This window comes from Eleutherodactylus coqui, chromosome 4 (genome assembly GCF_035609145.1).
Source record: "Eleutherodactylus coqui strain aEleCoq1 chromosome 4, aEleCoq1.hap1, whole genome shotgun sequence".
Classification (NCBI taxonomy): domain Eukaryota; kingdom Metazoa; phylum Chordata; class Amphibia; order Anura; family Eleutherodactylidae; genus Eleutherodactylus; species Eleutherodactylus coqui.
The window spans coordinates 160970131-160994171 of NC_089840.1; the positions used below are offsets into that span (position 1 = coordinate 160970131).

The 24041-nt window shown below is 45.4% G+C and overlaps 1 protein-coding gene across 1 annotated transcript; it reads right to left on the reverse strand.

The window, feature by feature from the left end:
• Positions 1-7079: 7079 nt before the first annotated feature.
• Positions 7080-8795, reverse strand: PGBD3 (piggyBac transposable element derived 3). The gene has a single exon (XM_066601600.1). The coding sequence runs from the start codon at positions 8793-8795 to the stop codon at positions 7080-7082; it is 1716 nt and encodes a 571-aa protein (XP_066457697.1).
• Positions 8796-24041: the final 15246 nt, after the last annotated feature.

Genomic DNA, 24041 nt, shown 5'->3' on the forward strand with positions numbered 1-24041 from the left:
GCAAGCCTAAATGGCGGCAGACTGAATATAAGAATCTGTTGCAGGCAGAAAAAGGAATAGAATTAAATGAAAGATCTGAATGGGTTACAAACCCTAGAGCTGTCATGATAATGAAGAGACAGGGGTTTTAAAGGAAAAGCCTCAAGGCGCAAGTACCCGCTAGTGCCACCTATTTTACAGTGATTAACCTTAGCAATTTATGTCAGCCTTTATGTCAGTTGTATTGCACCCTGATTCACAATATCTCTTTGCATTCACTTTCAGGGGAAAACAGTACACTTGGACAGTTCTGCCACAAGGAGCGCAGAATTCTCCAAATATGTACACACAGGCCCTACAAACTTTTCTGTAGGCCTGGCCCTGGCAACAAGGGGTGGTCTTGCTACAATATGTGGATGATTTGTTACTATGTGCTGACAATCTCTAAATTTGCCAGCAGGCATCAATCTCACTGCTCCATTTGCTAGCAGATAATAGATGTAAAGCTTTAAAAGACAAGCTTTAGTTCTGTGAGTAGAAGGTAATCTTTCTTGGTCACTGCCTGTTACAAGGAACCAGGCATTTGATGGAAGAAAGGAAAAAGGCTATTCAAAATTTGCCTCTCTCAAATTTTGCTGCAAAGCTTCGAACCTTTTCTAGGCTCTTACTACCACTCCCTTCATTTTTTTTCTGAAGAAGCAATCACTAACTTTCATTTGCTAAAACAGGCTATCACTTCTTCTCCTGCACTGGGTCTACCCAACTACCAACTTCCTTTCCGACTTTACTGTACAGAACTGTCTGGACATGCTACAGCAGTACTTTGCCAACAACATGGTGGCAGGCCACGGCCTGTGGCCTACTATTCAGCCAGACAGATCTGCTTGCAATGTGCACTCCTCATGCCTCCTAACATTGAATCTGGCTACTCTATTGCCAGTGGATTATCCAGATTCCAAAAGGAGGGAGGGAGGAGGGGAAGGAGGGGAAAAACATGATGAAAATTCAGAAATTGATGATGACACACACGAGCACAATTGCACAATTGAAAATGTTGTTGAAAAACCATTAGATAATCCTGATTTTGAACTTTTTGTAGACGTTCTCGTTATCAGGGTGAAGATGGCTAACACAACATGACACGGTAAAAGCAGAATCTCTGCCTCCGCATGTCTCAGCACAAGAAGCGGAATTAAAAGCATTCACAGAGGCGTGTAGAGTGGCCACAGGTAAGACAGCCAATGTGTACACTGACTCCAGGTATGGTTTCGGCATTGCTCATGATTACAGCCCCATATGGAAGGCCAGACAATTTTTAACTTTTGCTGGACAACCTATTAAGAATGGTGCTTCAGTGAAAGAATTAATGGAGGCCCTGCTATTACCAGATAAGATAGCAGTACTAAAGATTAGAGATGAGCGAACGTACTCATCCGAGCTTGATGCTCGGGCGAATATTAGCGTGTTCGGGATGCTCGTTACTCGTAACGAGTACCACGCGATGTTCGGGTTACTTTAACTTTCATCTCTGAGACGTTAGCTCGCTTTTCTGGCCAATTGAAAGACAGGGAAGGCATTACAACTTCCCCCTGTGATGTTCCAGCCCAATACCACCCCCCTGCAGTGAGTGGCTGGGGAGATCAGATGTCACCTGAGTATAAAAGTCGGCCCCTCCTGCGGCTCGCCACAGATGCCTTGTGAGATAGCTGAGGGACAGTGCTGTTGGTGCCGGAGCTGCTATAGGGAGAGCGTTAGGAGTTAGTGTAGGCTTCAAGAACCCCAACGGTCCTTCTTAGGGCCACATCTAACAGTGTGCAGTACTGTGGAGGCTGCTGTTAGCAGTGTTGCACATTTTTTTTTTCCAAATCGGCCGTGCAGAGCATTGCGCCCTGCAGTAATATTCCAGGGACAGAATTGTGTAGGCAGGGCCAGAAGACATATTTTATTGATTGAATATACGCAGTGGGCCTTTCCTTTAAAAAAAAAGGGCAAAAATTCTATTTGGCCTGCAGGCTTGCGCCAATTTATTTCCTGCCTGGGAAATCACCGCTCTGCTGTAGTTAATAACTCTGCAACACTGCAGTTCTGTGACACATTGCAGGGCCACAACACATTTATTATTGATTGAATATAGTCAGTGGGCCTTTCCTTTAAAAAAAAGGGAAAAAAATTCTATTTGGCCTGCCTCTGACAGTCCTCAGCGTTCTGGGTACGTGTGTTCTGGGTGGAGAACATAAAAAAAATCATACGCAGCCAGCTAAGTTTAACAGCAGGCTTGCGCCAATTTATTTCCTGGCTGGGAAATCAAATCACTGGTAATACAGCATGCTGATGGGTAGGGGTAGGCCTAGAGGACGTGGACGCGGCCGAGGACGCGGAGGGCCAAGTGAGGGTGTGGGCACAGGCCGAACTCCTGATCCAGGTGTATCACAGCCGACTGCTGCGCGATTAGGAGAGAGGCACGTTTCTGGCGTCCCCACATTCATTGCACAATTAATGGATCCACGCGGGAGACCTTTATTAGAAAATGAGCAGTGTGAGCAGGTCCTGTCGTGGATGGCAGAAAGTGCTTCGAGCAACCTATCGTCCACCCACAGTTCTGCGCCGTCCAATGCTGCAAATCCGAATCCTCTGTCTGCTGCTCCTCCTTCCTCCCAGCCTCCTCACTCCACTACAATGACACATGCTCAGGAGCGGGAAGACTCCCAGGAACTGTTCTCGGGCCCCTGCTCAGATTGGGCAGCAGTGGTTCCTCTCCCACCAGAGGAGTTTATCGTCACTGATGCCCAACCATTGGAAAGTGTCCGGGGGATGAGGCTGGGGACTTCCGGAAACTGTCTCAAGACCTTTCAGTGGGTGAGGAGGACGATGACGATGAGACACAGTTGTCTATCGGTGAGGTAGTAGTAAGGGCAGTAAGTCCGAGGGAGGAGTGCACAGAGGATTCTGAGGAAGAGCAGCAGGACGATGAGGTGACTGACCCCACCTGGTTTGCAACGCCTACTCAGGACAGGTCTTCAGAGGGGGAGGCAAGGGCAGCAGCAGGGCAGGTTGCAAGAGGCAGTGCGGTGGCCAGGGGTAGAGGCAGGGCCAGACCGAATAATCCACCAACTGTTTCCCAAAGCGCACCCTCGCGCCATGCCACCCTGCAGAGGCCAAGGTGCTCTAAGGTCTGGCAGTTTTTCACAGAGACGCCTGACGACCGACGAACAGTGGTGTGCAACCTTTGTCGTGCCAAGATCAGCCGGGGAGCCACCACCAACAGCCTCACCACCACCAGCATGCGCAGACATATGATGGCCAAGCACCCCACAAGGTGGGACGAAGGCCGTTCACCGCCTCCGGTTTGCACCGCTGCCTCTCCCCCTGTGCCCCAACCTGCCACTGAGATCCAACCCCGCTCTGAGGACACAGGCACTACCGTCTCCTGGCCTGCACCCACACCCTCACCTCCGCTGTTCTCGGCCCAATCCACCAATGTCTCGCACCGCACCGTCCAGCCGTCGCTAGCGCAAGTGTTTGAGCGCAAGCGCAAGTATGCCGCCACGCACCCGCACGCTCAAGCGTTAACCGTCCACATAGCCAAATTTATCAGCCTTGAGATGCTGCCGTATAGGGTTGTGGAAACGGAGTCCTTCAAAAGTATGATGGCGGCGGCGGCCCCGCGCTACTCAGTTCCCAGTCGCCACTACTTTTCCCGATGTGCCGTCCCAGCCCTGCACGACCACGTCTCCCGCAACATTGTACGCGCCCTCACCAATGCGGTTACTGCCAAGGTCCACTTAACAACGGACACGTGGACAAGCACAGGCGGGCAGGGCCACTACATCTCCCTGACGGCACATTGGGTGAATTTAGTGGAAGCTGGGACAGAGTCAGAGCCTGGGACCGCTCACGTCCTACCCACCCCCAGAATTGCGGGCCCCAGCTCGGTGGTGGTATCTGCGGCGGTGTATGCTTCCTCCACTAAAGCACCCTCTTCCTCCTCCTCCTCCTCCAACGCAACCTCTGTCTCGCAATCAAGATGTGTCAGCAGCAGCAGCACGTCGCCAGCAGTCGGTGTCGCGCGTCGTGGCAGCACAGCGGTGGGCAAGCGTCAGCAGGCCGTGCTGAAACTACTCAGCTTAGGAGAGAAGAGGCACACGGCCCACGAACTGCTGCAGGGTCTGACAGAGCAGACCGACCGCTGGCTTGCGCCGCTGAGCCTCCAACCGGGCATGGTCGTGTGTGACAACGGCCGTAACCTGGTGGCGGCTCTGCAGCTCGGCAGCCTCACGCACGTGCCATGCCTGGCCCACGTCTTTAACCCCTTCATGACATGGCCTATTTTGGGCTTAAGGACCAAGCCTTATTTTTCCAATCGGACATCTGTCACTTTATGTGCTAATAACTTTTGAATGCTTTTACTTATCAATGTGATTCTGAGATTGTTTTTTCGTGACATATTGTACTTTATGTTTGTGTAAAAATTGCATCAATAAATTTTGTCTTAACTAGGAAAACAAATCGAAATTTACAGAAAATTTGGAAAAATTGACAATTTTCAAACTTTGAATTAAACTTTCTGTAAGACAGATAGTCAAACACCACAAAATAGTTAATAATTAACATTTCCCGTATGCCTGCTTTATACTGCAATAATTTTTTAAGCGTTATTTTATTTTTTTTAGACTCCACAAAGTATATAAATTTAGCAGTCATTTTTCAAATTTGCTAGCAAATTTCAAAATCTGAATTTTTAAGGGCCAACTCAGTTTAGACGTGGATTTTAAGAGCCTGTATACCAGAAAACCCCCACAAATCACCACATTTTAAAAACTGCACCTTTCAAAGTATTTAAAATGGCATTTAGAAAGTTTATTAACGCTTTAGATGCTTCACAGGAATTAAACAAATGTGCATCAGAAATTAGAAAAATTCAATTTTTCTACAGATTTTCAATTTAAAACCATTTTTTCCTATAAAACAGCAGGAGTTAACAGAGAAACAAAACTCGGGATTTATTACCAGGATTCTGCAGTTTTTAGAAATGCCCCATATGTGGGCGTAAACTGTTGTTCACGCACATGGCAGGGCTCAGAAGAGAGGGAGCGATATTTGGCTTTTTGAATGCAGATTTTGCTGGAATAATTTTCAGACCCCATGTAGTGTTTGCAGTGGCCCCGAGGTACCAGTACATTTGAAACCCCCAAGAATTGACCCCATTTTGGAAACTAGACCCCTCAGGAAATTTATTAAGGGGTGTAGTGAGAGGTTTGAACCCACAGGTGCTTGAGGAATTTTTTTAACAATTTGAGTTGAATACGAAAAATTCCATTTTTTCACATAATGTTTAGCTTTAGGCCCAGATTTATAGTTTTTACCAGGAGCAGAAGGAGAAAAGGTACCCCATGATGCGTTGCGCAATTTTTCCCGGGCACGGAAATGCCCCATATGTGGGCATAAATCGTTGTTTGGGCACATGGCAGTGCTCAGAAGGAAAGGAGCACCTTTTGAATGCAGATTTTGCTGGAATCATTTTCAGCCCCCATGTAGTGTCTGCAGTGCCCCTGAGGTACCAGTACATTTGAAACCCCAAAGAATTGACCCCATTTTGGAAACTTGTCCCCTCAGGGAATTTATTAAGGGGTGCAGTGAGCGTTTTGAACTCATAGGTTTTTCAGGAATTTTTTCAACAGTTTGAGTTGAATACGAAAAATTCAAATTTTTCCTGTAATGTTTAGCTTTAGGCCCAGATTTATAGCTTTTACCAGGAGCAGAAGGAGAAAAGGTACCCCATGATGCATTACCCAATTTCTCCCGGGCACGGAAATGCCCCATATGTGGGCGTAAACTGTTGTTTGGGCACATAGCAGGGCTCAGAAGGAAAGGAGCGGTTTTTGAATCCAGATTTTGCTGGAATAATTTTCAGACCCCATATAGTGTTTGCAGTGCCCCTGAGGTACCAGTACATTTGAAACCCCAAAGAATTGACCCCATTTTGGAAACTTGTCCCCTCAGGGAATTTATTAAGGGGTGCAGTGAGCGTTTTGAACTCATAGGTTTTTCAGGAATTTTTTCAACAGTTTGAGTTGAATACGAAAAATTCAAATTTTTCCTGTAATGTTTAGCTTTAGGCCCAGATTTATAGCTTTTACCAGGAGCAGAAGGAGAAAAGGTACCCCATGATGCATTACCCAATTTCTCCCGGGCACGGAAATGCCCCATATGTGGGCGTAAACTGTTGTTTGGGCACATAGCAGGGCTCAGAAGGAAAGGAGCGGTTTTTGAATGCAGATTTTGCTGGAATAATTTTCAGACCCCATATAGTGTTTGCAGTGCCCCTGAGGTACCAGTACATTTGAAACCCCAAAGAATTGACCCCATTTTGGAAACTTGTCCCCTCAGGGAATTTATTAAGGGGTGCAGTGAGCGTTTTGAACTCATAGGTTTTTCAGGAATTTTTTCAACAGTTTGAGTTGAATACGAAAAATTCAAATTTTTCCTGTAATGTTTAGCTTTAGGCCCAGATTTATAGCTTTTACCAGGAGCAGAAGGAGAAAAGGTACCCCATGATGCATTACCCAATTTCTCCCGGGCACGGAAATGCCCCATATGTGGGCGTAAACTGTTGTTTGGGCACATAGCAGGGCTCAGAAGGAAAGGAGCGGTTTTTGAATGCAGATTTTGCTGGAATAATTTTCAGACCCCATATAGTGTTTGCAGTGGCCCCGAGGTACCAGTACATTTGAAACCCCAAAGAATTGACCCCATTTTGGAAACTTGTCCCCTCAGGGAATTTAGTAAGGGGTGCAGTGAGCGTTTTGAACTCATAGATGTTTCAGGAATTTTTTTAACAGTTTGAGTTGAATACAAAAAAATTCTAATTTTTCCAGCAATGTTTAGCTTTAGGCCCAGATTTATATTTTTTACCAGGAGCAGAAGGAAAAAAGGTACCCCATGATGCGTTACCCAATTGCTCCTATGTGCAGAAATGCCCCATATCTGGGCGTAAACTGTTTGGGCACATGGCAGGGCCCAGAAGGGAAGGACTTGGCATGTGGGTTTATGTACAAGCTGTGCGAAGTACATCGGGGTAAAACGTCAGGGCAACAGTCAAATTAAAATTTCAGGGATGTGTGGTATGTCTTAAAACAATTTTTTATACACAGGCCGGGTTGTGTGGGGCACGTTTCGCAATGATGTATGGTGTCCTTTCTTATCCCTTGTTTGTAGCACACTCTGCACTTTTTTTGGGTCCTTCCCTTCTTCCCAGTGGAGGGAATTTCACTGGGAAAGTGCTGCCCTGGTACAATCCTCGTGGCCTCGCTTCCAGAAGTACTGGGCTGCTCTCCCACCTCCTGTTCCCCAAATATTAGGGCCTTGATAACGTCTTCCTGAAACTCGAGGAAGGTGCCCCTCTGGCCTGCACCCCGATACAGCACGTAGGCATTGTACATTGCCATCTGTACGAGGTGCACAGCCAGTTTTTTGTACCACACCCGTGTTTTCCGCATGGCATTATACGGCTCCAGTACCTGGTCTGATAGGTCCACACCTCCCATGTTCTTATTGTAGTCAAGGACACAGTCTGGTTTGGGGGTTTCTGTACTGGTACCTCGTACTGGGCAGGGGGTACTACTGTGGCCGTGGATTGTGGTCAATATAAGGACATCCCTCTTGTCCTTATACTTGACACACAACATATTGTTGCTGCATTGGGCCCGGCTCTCACCCCTTCTGAGCAGTTGCCCAAGCAGCGTTTTAGGGAGGCTTCTCTGATTTTTTCGGATGGTACCACATGCCACTGTTCCTCTGGAAGCGAGGCACTGAAACAGGGGGACACTGGTATAAAAGTTGTCCAGGTATAGATGGTAACCCTGGTCTAATAGTGGGTGCACTAGTTCCCACACTATTTTCCCTGTTACTCCCAGCACGGGGGGGCATTCTGGGGGCTCAATTTTGGTGTCCTTTCCCTCATAAATGCGGAATTTATGCGTGTACCCCGATGCACTTTCGCACAGTTTGTACAATTTCACGCCATACCGTGCCCGCTTACTGGGCAGGTACTGGCGGAATTTAAGCCTCCCCTTGAAGTGCACCAGGGACTCGTCTACTGCAATATTTTTTGGGGGGGTATATGCCTGGGCAAATTTAAAATTAAAATGTTCCACTACTGGCCTGATTTTATATAAACGATCATAATTGGGATGATCACTTGGGGGGCACTCTGCATTATTGTTATAGTGCAAAAATTTTTGGATCATCTCAAACCGTGTCCTTGACATTGCCATGCGGAACATAGGAGTGTGATACAAAATGTCCGTACTCCAGTACGCCCGGATGGTCGGCTTTTTCACTAGACCCATGGTTAACACAAGACCCCAAAATTTTTTTATTTCTAGTGGATCCACAGGGGTCCACATATCGGGTCTTGCGTAGCTGGAGGTGGGATTTTGCTGTATAAAATGCTGGGCATACAAATTCGTTTGGGTCACTATGTGTGCAATAAAATCATCGGGAAAAAAAAACATAAAAAAGTCCCTCGCTCTGAGCCCTTCAGTATCAAACTGAATCCCTGGGTTGCCATGGAAGTCAGGGATCTGGGGTCTAAAATTTTCAGGAGTACCCCAACTAACATCAGGTGTATTGGGGTCCACAGTAGTGGCGGTCCTTGGACGCCTTCTTGGGGGTACAGGTAGTTCAGATTCACTAGATGAGGATGAAGATGAGGAGGAGGAGAATGCGAGAAAAGTCGCGTCATCCCCACTAGCAGAATCTGAGTCAGAGGCAATAATTGCGTACACCTCCTCAGCAGTATATCTCCTGCGGGCCATTATAAAAGTGTAATATGCACTTCAGAAAAAAAAATTTATTGTATAGGACACTGCGGGTTCACTGGGATGGGGTGACCAGCGAACGGGGACAGAAATGCAGAACAAACTTTATTTTTTTTTTTTTTTTTTAGACTGACAGATATGCTGACAATACACGAACACACTACGCTGACAAACTATACACTACGCTGACTAACTGCACAGTACACCGACGGACTACACACTACGCTGACTAACTTCACACTACGCTGACTGATGACGGGAAGGGGACTATAAAATGGGAACACAAAAGGAACTTTTTTTTTCTTTTCTTTTCTTTTTTTTTTTACACCGACAGATACACTGACTAACTACACACTACGCTGACAAACTATACACTACACTACACTACACTACACTGACTAATGACGGGAAGGGGGACTATAAAATGGGAACACAAAAGGAACTTTTTTTTTCTTTTCTTTTCTTTTTTTTTTTACACCGACAGATACACTGACTAACTACACACTACGCTGACAAACTATACACTACACTACACTACACTACACTGACTAATGACGGGAAGGGGGACTATAAAATGGGAACACAAAAGGAACTTTTTTTTTTCTTTTTTTTCTTTTTTTTTTTTACACGGACAGATACACTGACAAACTGCACACTACGCTGACAAACTATACACTACACTACACTGACAAATGACGGGAAGGGGACTATAAAATGGGAACACAAAAGGAACTTTTTTTTTTCTTTTTTTTCTTTTTTTTTTTTACACGGACAGATACACTGACAAACTGCACACTACGCTAACAAACTATACACTACACTACACTGACAAATGACGGGAAGGGGACTATAAAATGGGAACACAAAAGGTTTTTTTTTTTTTTACACAGACAGATACACTGACAAACTAATGACGGGAAGGGAGACTACAAAATGCGCTACACTACTATACTAATCACACTGCACTTCAAATCCCAGCTACACTACACTACAGATCACACACTGCACTACAAATCCCAGCTACACTACACTACTGATCACACACTACAGATCACACACTACACTACAAATCCCAGCTACACTACACTACTGATCACACACTACAGATCACACACTACACTACAAATCCCAGCTACACTACACTACTGATCACACACTACAGATCACACACTACACTACAAATCCCAGCTACACTACACTACTGATCACACACTGCACTACAAATCCCAGCTACACTACAGATCACACCTCACTACACTACACACTACTGATTACACTCTCACTACACTGCTTATTACACTCTCACTACACTGCTTATTACACCTCACTACACTCTCACTACACTACACTACTGATCACACCTCACTACACTCTCCCTACACTACAGATCGCTATGATATTTTATTTTTTACACTGCTATATCGCTCTCTACAACCGCCAGAAGCACTGTGAGGCGATTGCAGAGAGAGACTATACTATAAACAGCGGGCTTTCTGCTGCCGAGCTGTGATTGGTCAGTGAGTTCTTCACTGACCAATCACAGCGATCGCTGGGGCGGGACCACTGTGATTGGTCCCTGGCCCGCACGTAGTGATTGTCTGCTAACGATGTTAGCAAACGTCACTACTGTGTCGCCGCGATAGTCACCGCGGCGACAATGTAAGTGCAGGACGTAAGTTTACGTCCAATTGCGGGAAGTATCCCGCTGCCAGGACGTAAACTTACGCCCTGCAGCGGGAAGGGGTTAATTTGGTGGTTCAGCGCTTTCTAAAAAGCTACCCTCGCTTGTCAGACCTGCTCGTAAAGGTGCGCCGGCTCTGCGCACATTTCCGCAAGTCCCACACGGACGCTGCCACCCTGCGGACCCTGCAACATCGGTTTAATCTGCCAGTGCACCGACTGCTATGCGACGTGCCCACACGGTGGAACTCTACGCTCCACATGTTGGCCAGGCTCTATGAGCAGCGTAGAGCTATAGTGGAATACCAACTCCAACATGGGCGGCGCAGTGGGAGTCAGCCTCCTCAATTATTTTCAGAAGAGTGGGCCTGGTTGGCAGACATCTGCCAGGTCCTTCGAAACTTTGAGGAGTCTACCCAGGTGGTGAGCGGCGATAATGCAATCATTAGCGTCACCATTCCTCTGCTATGCATCTTGAGAAGTTCCCTGCAAAGCATAAAGGCAGATGCTTTGCGCTCGGAAACGGAGGCGGGGGAAGACAGTAGGTCGCTGGATAGTCAGAGCACCCTCCTGTCTATATCTCAGCGCGTTCAGGAGGAGGAGGAGCCTGAGGAGGATGAGGAGGAGGGGGAAGAGACAGCTTGGCCCACTGCTGACGGTACCCATGCTGCTTGCCTGTCATCCTTTCAGCGTGTATGGCCTGAGGAGGAGGAGTAGGAGGATCCTGAAAGTGATCTTCCTAGTGAAGACAGCCATGTGTTGCGTACAGGAACCCTGGCACACATGGCTGACTTCATGTTAGGATGCCTTTCTCGTGACCCTCGCGTTACACGCATTCTGGCCACTACGGATTACTGGGTGTACACACTGCTCGACCTACGGTATAAGGAGAACCTTTCCACTCTCATTCCCGAAGAGGAAAGGGGTTCGAGAGTGTTGCTATACCACAGGACCCTGGCGGACAAGCTGATGGTAAAATTCCCATCCGACAGCGCTAGTGGCAGAAGGTGCAGTTCCGAGGGCCAGGTAGCAGGGGAGGTGCGGAGATCGAGCAGCATGTACAGCACAGGCAGTGCAACAGTCTTTAAGGCCCTGGACAGCTTTATGGCTCCCCAGCAAGACTGTGTCACCGCTCCCCAGTCAAGGCTGAGTCGGCGGGAGCACTGTAAAAGGATGGTGAGGGAGTACGTAGCCGATCGCACGACCGTCCTCCGTGACGCCTCTGCCACCTACAACTACTGGGTGTCGAAGCTGGACACGTGGCCTGAACTCGCGCTGTATGCCCTGGAGGTGCTTGCTTGTCCTGCGGCTAGCGTCTTGTCAGAGAGGGTGTTTAGTGCGGCTGGGGGAATCATCACAGATAAGCGTACCCGCCTGTCAACCGACAGTGCCGACAGGCTTACACTCATCAAGATGAACAAAGCCTGGATTTCCCCAGACTTCTCTTCTCCACCAGCAGACAGCAGCGATACCTAAGCAATACGTAGGCTGCACCCACGGATGGAAGCATCGTTCTCTCTCACCATCCAAAACGGGGACATTTCTGCTTCATCAATCTGTGTATAACATTCCTCCTCCTCCTCCTGCTCCTCCTCCTGAAACCTCATGTAATCACGCAGAACGGGCAATTTTTCTTAGAGCCACAAGGCTCACTCATATAATTTTTCTAAACAATTTTTATACGTTTCAATGCTCTTAAAAGCGTTGAAACTTTAACTTGAACCAATTTTTCGTTCAACTGGGCTGCCTCCAGGCCTTGTTACCACTTAAGCCACATTAACCAAAGCGATTAATGGGTTTCACCTGCCATCTTGGTTGGGCATGGCCAATTTTTTCTGAGGTACATTACTACTGTTGGTACACCAATTTTTTTGGGCCCTCACCTACAGTGTAATCATAGTAATTTCTATGTTCTTCACCTGCACTCATGATACAGAAAGGTGTGTGGAGTTGGCCTACACTTTAGCTACATAAATGTAACTGGGGCCTTGTCTATACTGCAGCTACTGAAATGTGAAAGAGACTGTTTTCTCCCTAAACTGCTGCAATGGGAATGTTACTGGGGCCTGTCTTGAGTGCTACTATTACTGAAATGGAACTAAGACTGCGCTCCCCCTATACTGCTGCTAGTGATATGTTAGTGGGGCCTGTCCCTAATGCTACCGCTGAAATGTTAATAATTCTGGGCTCTGCCTATACCGCTGCTAATGGTATGTCACTGGGGTGTGGAAACAGAGGCTTCACAAAGACATGATGACGGCGAGGCCATTTCCCACCAACGCTGTTACTGTTAAGGTGCATATAACCACGGACACGTGTAGAGGACACATAGTGCCTCCAAAACATCCCCCTCCTCCTCCAACAATGAAAACATTCTTGGCAAATACCTTTGCATTGGTCCGTCTGGTGGCAGTCCAAGAATTTCACCTTTAACGACACAACAAGAGAGCACCACCACCATCCCCCGCCACGGCCCACTTAATCCTGGCCACATTCCGAAAACCAACTACATAAAACCACGCTACCAGGTCCGCAGTCACCACCATATTACCACCAACGAGGTTACTGTTAAGGTACATATTACCAGTCTGACTGGGGCATGCAGTGTGGGCCGAAGCCCACCTGCATTAAGCACGACATTACTACCTCAGCTGTGTTGGGCAATGCAATGGGATATTTTTATGTACCGCCGGTGGCTTCCTGGCACCCACCCATGCTGTGGGTCCACAGGGAGTTGTTACTACATCTGTCCACTTGTAAAGAACCCCAGTCTGACTGGGGCATGCAGTGTGGGCCGAAGCCCACCTGCATTAACCACAACATTACCTCAGCTGTGATGGGCAATGCAATGGGATATTTTTATGTACCGCCGGTGGGTTCCAGGTATGAGGGTTAAAATTCTAAGTGCAGCACCAATCGGCCCCACCCCACTTTCCCCGTTGCCGGCCGTAAGAAGAGACACCACACACAGGAGTCTGGTCTAGCTCCTCACACGGGAGAAAAAACTGCGCGCTTTATTACAGATTACATGAGATCTTATACACTTTGTCCCATCCCCACTATGGGGTGATGGGCTCATAATCATATATGGGCAGTCCGGATTTCCGCCTTAGACAGTGAGGCGCCTCTGGCTTATACAGAAAATCACGTATTCAATTAACTCCAGTACAAAGAACCACCCACTTAATTCTAAGAAGTCCGGATTTCGGGCCTAAGACAGTGAAAATTATGTACATGGTTGAACATCTTGATATGGGCTTCTGGGAAAACAGCCAAGTACATGCGTCCTTGCGTCTGGTTCGGTATCTTCTCTGAATTTAAGATACATCTCTTGCAAAACCTTGGGATATCTGATGTAAGGCGACATTTAAGTTTTTTTCATTTGGAATTGAATAAAACTTGCATACAGGTATAAAAGCATAAAAAACACATATGGCAATATATATATATATACCCTCACACAGGGAGCCACCCATGCTGTAGGTGCACACGGAGTTTAACCTACATCTGTCCACTTGTAAAGAACCCCAGTCAGACTGGGGCATGCAGTGTGGGCCGAAGTCCACCTGTATTAAGCACGACATTACTACCTCAGCTGTGTTGGGCAATGCAATGGGATATTTTTATGTACCGCCGGTGGCTTCCTGGAACCCACCCATGCTGTGGGTCCACAGGGAGTTGTTACTACATCTGTCCACATGTAAAGAACCCCAGTCTGACTGGGGCATGCAGTGTGGGCCGAAGCCCACCTGCATTAAGCACGACATTACTACCTCAGCTGTGTTGGGCAATGCAATGGGATATTTTTATGTACCGCCGGTGGCTTCCTGGAACCCACCCATGCTGTGGGTCCACACGGAGTTGTAACTGCATGTGTCCACTTCTAAAGAACCCCAGTCTGACTGGGGCATGCAGTGTGGGCCGAAGCCCACCTGCATTTAATCTGACGTTACCTTAGCTGTGATGGGCACTGCAATGGGATATATTTATATACCGCCGGTGGGTTCCAGGGAGCCACCCATGCCGTGGGTGCACATGGAATTCCCATTGCGGAGTTGTACCTGCCTGTGACTATTTATAAAAAACGCGGTCTGACTGGGGCATGCAGACACCTTGACAGAATGAATAGTGTGTGGTACATAGGTTCCCCATTGCTATGCCCACGTGTGCAGCTCCAGATGGAGGTGGCATAGGATTGGATTTCTCATTGCTTCTGTACAGCATTGTGGACTATCGGCCCGCCCCTTTTATGGGGGGGGGGGTCGCTGCCTAGCCATGCCAACCCTCTGCAGTGTGTGCCTGCTTTTCCTGTGGCAGACGCACTTATAAATAGACATGAGGGTGGCGTGGCATGAGGGCAGCTGAAGGCTGGGCAAGGACAATTTGGTGTACGCTGTGGACACTGTCGTGCGGGGGGGGGGGGGGGGTTGGGCAGCATGTAACCCAGGAGAAGTGGCAGCGGAGTGTCATGCAGGCAGTGCTTGTGCTTTGTTGGAGGTGGTGTGGTGCTTAGCTAAGGTTTGCATTGCTTTTCATAAGTAAAAGTTGTTGGGAGGGGGGGGGGGGCCCACTCTTGCCGGTATTGTGGCTTAATAGTGGGATCTGTGAACTTGAGATGCAGCCCAACATGTAGCTCCTCGCCTGCCCTATCCGTTGCTGTGTTGTTCCCATCACTTTTTTGACTTGCCCCGATTTTCACACATGAAAACCTTAGCGAGCATCGGCGAAATACAAAAATGCTCGGGTCGCCCATTGACTTCAATGGGGTTCGTTACTCGAAACGAACCCTCGAGCATCGCGATAATTTCATCCCGAGTAACGAGCACCCGAGCATTTTGGTGCTCGCTCATCTCTACTAAAGATCAAAGCACGTACAAAAAATACAACCATGGAAAAGAAAGAAGAAAAGGGGGTTTTTGCTACGCAGCATACAGACCCCGACCCAGTCACAAGAGAGACATTTTGTTCTGATACAGATACAGAGACATTTTGTTCTAAAGCAGACACATGGAAACCTGTTTCATCTGATATGGACATTATTAAGACTTTCTCAATACAAGCCAGCAAAGAAGAAAAAGACAAGTGGACGAAAGCTGGGGCCAAGGAAGATGATGGCATATGGAGAACTGTTACCAGAACTTGCCTCCCACGTGCCTTGTTCCCTATGAAGGCCCAGCTGATTCATGGAAGAACACATCTATCAAGAACAGCAATGGTCGCAACGTTAGAGAAATTCTGGTTGGACCCTGGTTTTTCTGTAGCTGCCGCACCATTTGTCCAATTTTATATGATTTGTGCCGTAAAGCAATCCTGGGCAAAAAGTCAAAGTACCCCAGAAACACGCACCTAGACCACTCTACCCGTTTCAGAGACTGCAAATTGACTACATTCAACTGCCTCGCAAAGGCAAGTATAAATTTGTGTTGGTATGTGTGGACATGTTCTCAGGGTGGTGTGAGGCAACTGCCCATGTGACCGCAAAGAAACTGATGAACGAGATAATCTGCAGATATGGGGTACCTGAGGTTATTGAATCAGATAGAGGTACCCACTTCACAGGAGATATAATGAAACACATTATGTCAGCTTTGGGCATCACTCAGGCCTTTCACACTCCATACCACCCACAGAGTAGTGGTAAGATGGAAAGGCTGAATGGCACCCTGAAATTAAAAATACAAAATGCCATGAGGGAAACTGACAAACCCTGGACTGAGTGTTTGCCTTTGGCCCTCTTCTCTGTAAGATATGTCCCTACCAAGAAAACAGGCTTGTCTCCTTATAAAATTTTGTTTAGAAGTGTGCCAAGACTGGGACTGTACTTAACACACGACCCAGTATTCTCTTCCATTACAGATCCAGACTGTCTCGAAGGTACACATGAATTGCAGCCTAGTGATCGGGTAGTGATAAGACACGTAAAAAAAGCATTGGAACCATAATTTGATGGTCATTTCCAAGTTCTCCTGACCACCTCTACTTCAGTAAAACTAGAAGGAAAACCAAATTGGATGCACGCTTCACACTGTAAAAAGGTCCTGATACCAGGGGAAGTATGCGTATCTTAGTTCCTTAGCGTGTATTGCAATCTGTCTTACAGGTATATTGTGGTATTGGAAACCAAATGAAATGACAAAGGTGGAAAGGAGATGGTCCGTATGGACAGAAGGCCGTCTGAATATGTGGGAATATTTGGCAAGAGATGTATTAAATATTTCAAGTATGTGTATGCCTAATTTGAGAAGTGGAAATGATATTTTACATGTTTGTTATCAGATCCTGTACCTGTAAAAGTGCTCAGAAATATATTTACAGCAAAACATAATGATAGTTTAGTAAATGAATCCGATGTAACCAGCATGAATACTTTCTTAAATGTATATGAATACTGTCCTGACTGTAGGGAAATAGAACATACAGAATGGACTAATATGACTAAGTTTCAGGTTAAGAATGTAGCTGAAGCCAAGGTGTGTTATAATTTCACTTGTGACGCTGAGGAAATTGGGAAGTGTCAGCAAATTGAAGCACACCCCGAACAGGCTACTGATGATTCTCAAATACTTTGTAATCGTACAGTAAATCAAGGTAAGAAGGTAACAAATTAAATACACTGTAAAGTGATTGTTAGAAGCACCAATCATTTTCGACATGTTAAATTACCAACTGGTTGGGTTTTATCATGTAGAAATCTCACTTATACATATATTCCAGCAAATGTTACAGGAGGACCATGTACACTGTCCCGTTTGAGTATTTTTATGTACTAGAAACTAGAAGAACGTACCAAAGTAAAAAGAGAAATAAAAGGGATAGATGAAAGTTGTGAGGGTCCACCAACCCTCCTTAGCGACATTGAAGTAGAGGCGTTAGGATTCTCTATAGTAGGAGTCTGGGGGCTAGCTGTATATAATGGGAATGTTGTAAGTGGTAAAGCTTGTGATTTAGAAAAAGGTTTATATACTACCTCTCAAGCTTTAGACCTCCTCCTATTGGACATACAAGGAGTAAGAAAGGCCGCCCTGCAAAATAGAGCCACTATAGATTACCTATTGTTGACACTAAATCATGATTGTGAAGAATTCGAGGGGATGTGTTGTTTCAACCTCTCTGATCATTCAGAATCAATACATCAGAAGATTAACACTTTAAAAGAAATATCCATTAGTATAAAACAAGATGTGGATCAGGGAAGGTTCAGTTGGTTATTTTTATGGTTGGGCCTGAGCTGGATAAAGAAAATATTTTTGATATTTGCAATAATAGTTGTGGGATTAATATTGATCTAATTGATCTACTGATCTATTGATCTACAGATCCGTAATAAGAGGCAATAGGTATGGATTATGCTTAGTGATTTTGTTTAACTCTCTGAAATCAAGACACGGCTGCAAACCTCTATCCTTTTTCTTGACAAAAAAAAAAAAAAACAGCTGCCATTGGAGAATTTGAGGGACATGTGTTTTTTCTTTACGCTGTCCTGAATATAACTCTTTAGAGACTGTCTCTCAGGAGTGGTTAGGCTGTACATTCAGTTTACAGTCAGGGATGAGTTCAATAGAACAATACCCCTTTTTGTGAGGCGAAAAAAGTGTGGAAAAATACTGGCGTGAAGATGCAACACTCTATGCTACTAGAAGATTAAGGTCCAATATAGTGAGGGCACTTATTTTTTATTATTTAACAAAATAAAAAAAAACAGCAAGTGAAAACGCATTTCGGGAACAAGCCCCTTCGTCTGTTCGGCTGGATTAGACACGACAGGATGCCCAAGGGGTGACACAATTCCAAAGGTTTTTTGGATGTGCCAGAGGTCCTGTATGTGGCAGGGAGACAGGGAGGAAAGAAGTGCTTCACAATCTTTTTGTGAGGTGGCATTTTGTCTGCCTCTTCTTGTGCAAAGACATCAGTGAAATCAGATAAGTATTCAGGTAAATTATCCACCTGCACGGAGAATACCTCTACAGATATACAGCAATTTTTACAGTAAGGGCTCAATTTAGAAATGTCTCCCTTCTCCCAATTCACCACGAGATTATGCAACCGCAATCAAGGCGAACCTAAGACTACTTGCATAGGAAGGAATTCCATGACATAACGTGTGATAATTTCAGTATGAAATAATGTGATCTTTAGACAAAGATTTGGAACACAAAAACTCAAACACCTCTAAGATAATAGTGAGGCATCATTGGCAGAGACAGGGATGGGTGAATCCAGAGGTTTTACCTCTAACCCTAAATGTTTGACCGTGTCTTCATTGATAAGATTTACACCAGCTCCACGATCCAAAAAGACTGTGATTGGACCAATAGCACCCCCAATGAGTATCTCAGCCTCTATCCTCTAGGCCACCTAGTTTTCTGACTGCGACCTATGACGAGCACAACTCTGCACAAAATATCCAGTAAGATTGCAGAAAAAACACTGTCCTCTGCCTTGAAACCTTTTCCCTCTACAAGGTATTGCCAGCCAATGAACCCAGTTGTATGGGTTCCTCCCCTTCAGTAGGCATAAAAGCAGAGGTAGAGGAAATTCCTTTCTCTAACCTGTCTACTTACTCTGATGGCTAAACTCATCACGACTTTGAGACACTGGTGGATATACCATCAATAAGTCTTTAATTTTATCCGCTAAACCACAATAAAACTGGCTTTGCAAAGCGGGGATCATTCCATTCAGTCTTTGTTGCCCAATGGCGAAACTCAGCGCAGAACTCCTCAATAGAAGAATCTCCCTGATGTAAGCCTCTGAGTTTTCCCTCTGCCAGCGAGACCCTATTGGGTTCATCATAGATAAGACCTGGGGCATTAAAGAACTGATCTACAAATGATAAAGCTTCAGAGAAGGGAGGCAAGGAAAAAACCCACACCTGGGGGGCCCACTGCAACATGGAAATGACTATGCCAACCCTCTGTAGCTCATCACCAGAGGACACAGGGCATAACCTGAAATACAGTCTGCAAGATTCTCTAAAGCACACAAATTTCTGTTGGTCTCTAGAGAAACGATCAGATAGCTCGAGCTTGGGCTTCTTACCTGAAGCCCCCAGGGTTGGTTGCTGCTGTTTGACCTCAGCAACTTCAAGTGCCAGCGCCCTCAGCTGGTTTGACAACACATCAATCATATCCAACTAAAAAAATATCCCACCGAGTAGGTACGGCTGTTGATTATGTCGCGTCCAACCTGGGCGTGCTGGATATGTCACCCGCAGATCTCCCACAAATGCAAAAGAACAAATGACAAAACAAGAAATAGAACCAAAATATAGGAAATACTGTCCCTATATAACCAAACACGGGGAAGGACCCTGCCTGAAAGCAGGGCGATCGTCCCGATAAGGATAGCCCAGACCGCATTTCTCGGCCCCTAGTTGTCCCTATACTGAAAAGGGAAATAACACAAGAATATCAAAATGGGAAAGAAAACAAATGCAGCACTTAGCTTTGAAATGTGGCAGGTAACTGAGCAATCCAGGAGCAAGCTCTGACTGCAAGCTCAGCCAGGGAGAGACTGACAATCACTGACAGACACTGGCTTAGTATCCAGCCAGGTTAAATAGCCATGCTAATTACCCACAGGTGTGCCTCAGCATATCACACCTAATACCACACCCACTGAGCCAGAAGGTGTAGAACCATCTCCAAAACCAGCACCAGATTTGTAAGCAAGGTAGCAATCCTAGCACCGCCGCAACAGGTTGAATGGCAAAAGACCATCAATGCCATTTGCAGTCCCCATGGTGTGGAGAGAGCCAAGCTGAGAGGAGAGCCAAGTGTGGAGAGAGCCAAATGACTGTGGCCTCTGCTTGGTTCCTCCTATTCCCGGTGGAATAACAAAGAAAATAAATCGAGAATACTCTACCCCAACATTCCGTCTGCATTGAGACCAGTTCCAAGGGATACACAAAATACATGTGTTTCTTATTGTGTTTCATAGAGAAAGGGAATTGCACTACTTGCAGAAGGAATGGACTCACAGACGAAATGTAGCAGTTGGAGAGAAGAACATCCAGCACCCAGCTCTGGTCAAGGCTCACAAAATCCTGCTACCGCCCTTTCACATCAAACTAGGTTTAATGAAGAACCTTGTGAAACTACGGACCAGACTTCGCCAGCTTTCCGATACCTTCATGAAAAATTCCCTCGACTGAGCAAGGCAAAGATTAAAGAGGGAGTTTTTGTGGGACCTCGGATTCGAAAGCACTTCAAAGATGACTGATTCAACAGCTTGCTGAAAGGTGATGCGAAACAAGCATGGAATGCTTTTTGCCTAATGTCTACAAACTTTCTCAAGAGTGGTAGGGCAGAAAACTACTAGGAACTCATCTAGCAGCTGGTTACTATTTGCACAGAAATATTTTCACCAACTCCAATCCCTTTCACTATATTAATTAACTAAGTAGTGCATTGAGCCACCAGAAACACTGATACTAGTGTATCTAATTTAGTGAATGGCACCTTAAACTTCAAATTCCTAGTGGAGAGCCAAACCTGGCCCCTCAGAATGTCGCTTATCAGCAGCCCTCTTAGAAGAAATATTAGCTGATTCCATATTCTTATGCAACTCATATCAAACTAAGGATAATTGATCTGTGACATTTTCAACCTTAGGAACATTAGTCTCAACAGCAGAAAAATGCCATACAAGATGAAAAATGAAGTTGTAGTAGAATGACAAAGTATCGGTAGAGTCATGAGTATGAATGTTTTTAGAAAATTCTCCAAATGCCAAAATACTCTATCTCTTGACTTGCCCATTCCACCTGGCCATTGCTCTAAGTATGATAAGCCAAACAAAATAACAGCTATAGATTCTGCCTGGCACAGGAAGACTACTGGAAAGAGTATAAACCCTGACAGCAGCATTACTTATCTGAAGGGCTGTCACAGTGCAGAGGGATGAGCCCTATTCTCATCTGCACAAGGTAAGACTAGAAGCAATGGGATCAAACTGAAAGGGGGGGACACAGAATAGATATTAAACAGTGAGGGGGATCAATGAGTGGAAAAGGTTGCCACGGGAGGTGATGAGTTCTCCTTCAATGGAAGTCTTCAGGGGCTGGACAGACATCTATCAGGGATTATTTAGTGATCCTGCATTGAAAAGGGGGTTCGACCAGATGACCCAGGAGGTCTCTTCAAACTCTATGATTCTATGAATATGATATTACCTGATAAATATAATAATGTGCTGTTTTATGTTTTTTAATTATGTATCAATATAGATATGTTTGGCTTTATTAACAACCTGTGTTTATAGGTTTTGATGTGTGAGAGAGTAAGGCCTCATGCAGACGGCTGGGTCGGATCCCGCTGCGAGAATTTTCACAGCAATATGCGAGCCATACCCCTGCAGTGACCCCCCCCCCCCATGGCTCCCCTCCTCCTGGCATCTCCTTCACTCTGCTATGTGCCAGCTGCCACCCAGCCATGACGTTTCTGTGTGGGCCTCTGTGAAAAAGGACATGCTGCGAGTTTTCACGTGGCCAAATTGCAGCTGTCTCCATAGGATTGCACGGGCAGAAATTCTGCAGGAAATCCCGCCACAGAATTTCTGACCACATGCATTTACCCTAAGGCCGAATGCAGACGGCTGGGTCGGATTCCGACTGCGATATTCTCGCAGCCGAATGCGACCCTATGCCCCATGCAGTGACCCGTGGCTTACCTGTCCAGTGTCTTCGTTCTGTGCAGTGCAGGGCTGGCGCATCAGCGATGACACGGCTTTTGTTATAATAATAATGCAATCCTCTGGTACCGTGCAATGGGCGGAAATTCTGCGTGTGCATTTAGCCTTAGGGAGCAGACTCTTCTGTTTTCTACATGCGCAGTTCATGATATACATCATAGCAGCTAGTTTCCACCCACCCACACAACCGAAAATTAAAAATGGAGCCAGCAGAGGTGGAGATAAATAATAAATGAAGAAAACATGTCATATAATGATCAGATATAGTGTTATTCCTCATGTAGGCACACAACAGCTTACTCTGAAATTATTATTAGTAAAAATTATGAAAGAACATTTTAGGGTGCTTTTTAACCCCTTAGTGATGGAGCTTTTTGTTTTTTTTCCATTTTCGTTTTTTTCTCCTCCCTTCTAAGAAATCGTAACTTCCTTATTTATCCATTGACGTAGCTATATGAGGGCTTGTTTTTTGCAGGACGGGTTGTATTTTTCAATGGTACTATTTAATGTACCATATAATGTACTGCAAACCTTTTAAAAAATTCAAAGTGGAGAGAAATGGAAAAAAAACAACATTCCGACATCTTTCGGTGCCTCCTGTTTCTACGGTGCACAAACGGCAACAAAAATGATAAAATAACTTTATTCTATGGGTCTGTACAATTACTATGATACCAAACTTATATAGTTTTTTTGCTGTACTACTTGTATTTTTTTTTATATATTTAACTATTTTGAATTATTTTCTGTTTCCATTTTCTGCGCACAATAAGTTTCTTATTTTTCAGTCGACATGTTTGTGTGAGGGCTCATTTTGTGCGGCACATCCTGTCATTTCCGTTGGTACCATTTTTGATTACATAGGACTTTTTGATCATTTTTTTTTTACATTTTCTTGGAGATAGGGTGACCAAAAAAGCACATTACTGGCGTTTTCTTTTTTTTCTGACGACGTTCATCGTTTGGGGTAAATAATACATTACTTTGATAGATCAGACTTTTATGAATGCAGTGATACCAAATATGTATTTTTGCTTTTTTGTTTAGATTCTTTTATTGTAAATATGGCAAAAGGGGTGTGGTTTTTTACTTTTATTACTTTTTTTTAAACATAATTAGGAAAACTTTATTGCTTTTATTTTTACATTTTATTTTAGTCCCGGGGGGGGGGGGGGGGGGCACAACTAGCAATGCTTTGATCTCTCCTGCAGTATGATGTAATGCTATAGCATTACATCACACTGCATTGTGACAGGGATGCCTTGATAGGCATACTGCCAATACAGCCCTAGGGCCTTTCAGAAGGCCCCCGGCTGCCATGACACCCACACGGCTCCCCCGATCTCACCATTCAGATCTATCAGAATTGACAGCGGTATTTTAAGGGTTAACAGCCTCGATACGCCACGAAGCTGTAATAAATAGCTGACACCCATGATGTGCGATCTTCCTCAATACACGTCTTGCAATGGCAGGAATTAAAAACACTATGGGGCTGTCACTAAGGGGTTAAAGTGACCCTCTGGTTTGGGGGCAAAATTTGACACTAGGACCAAAGGAGGGGGCGGGGGTACTTTAGCTACAGTTGTTAGATCCGATCTCAGATCCGCCGGCTTCAGGTATTGTTTTCTGCTTTCTAGAATGGTCTACTTAATCCTAATGAATAGTTTATGGGAAAAGATTCAGATTTTCAGAATGCATGTGGACTTCACCAGCACATATTGTGGGAACAGTGTAAAAACAGTATAAGAAATACATTTCACGGCTCCACATCATCTCACCAAACACCACCATAACTTAGTTTATGGTCCTGTTTGGTGGTGGCATCTCATATATTTACAGACTGACTTAAAAATATTATGCTAGACAACC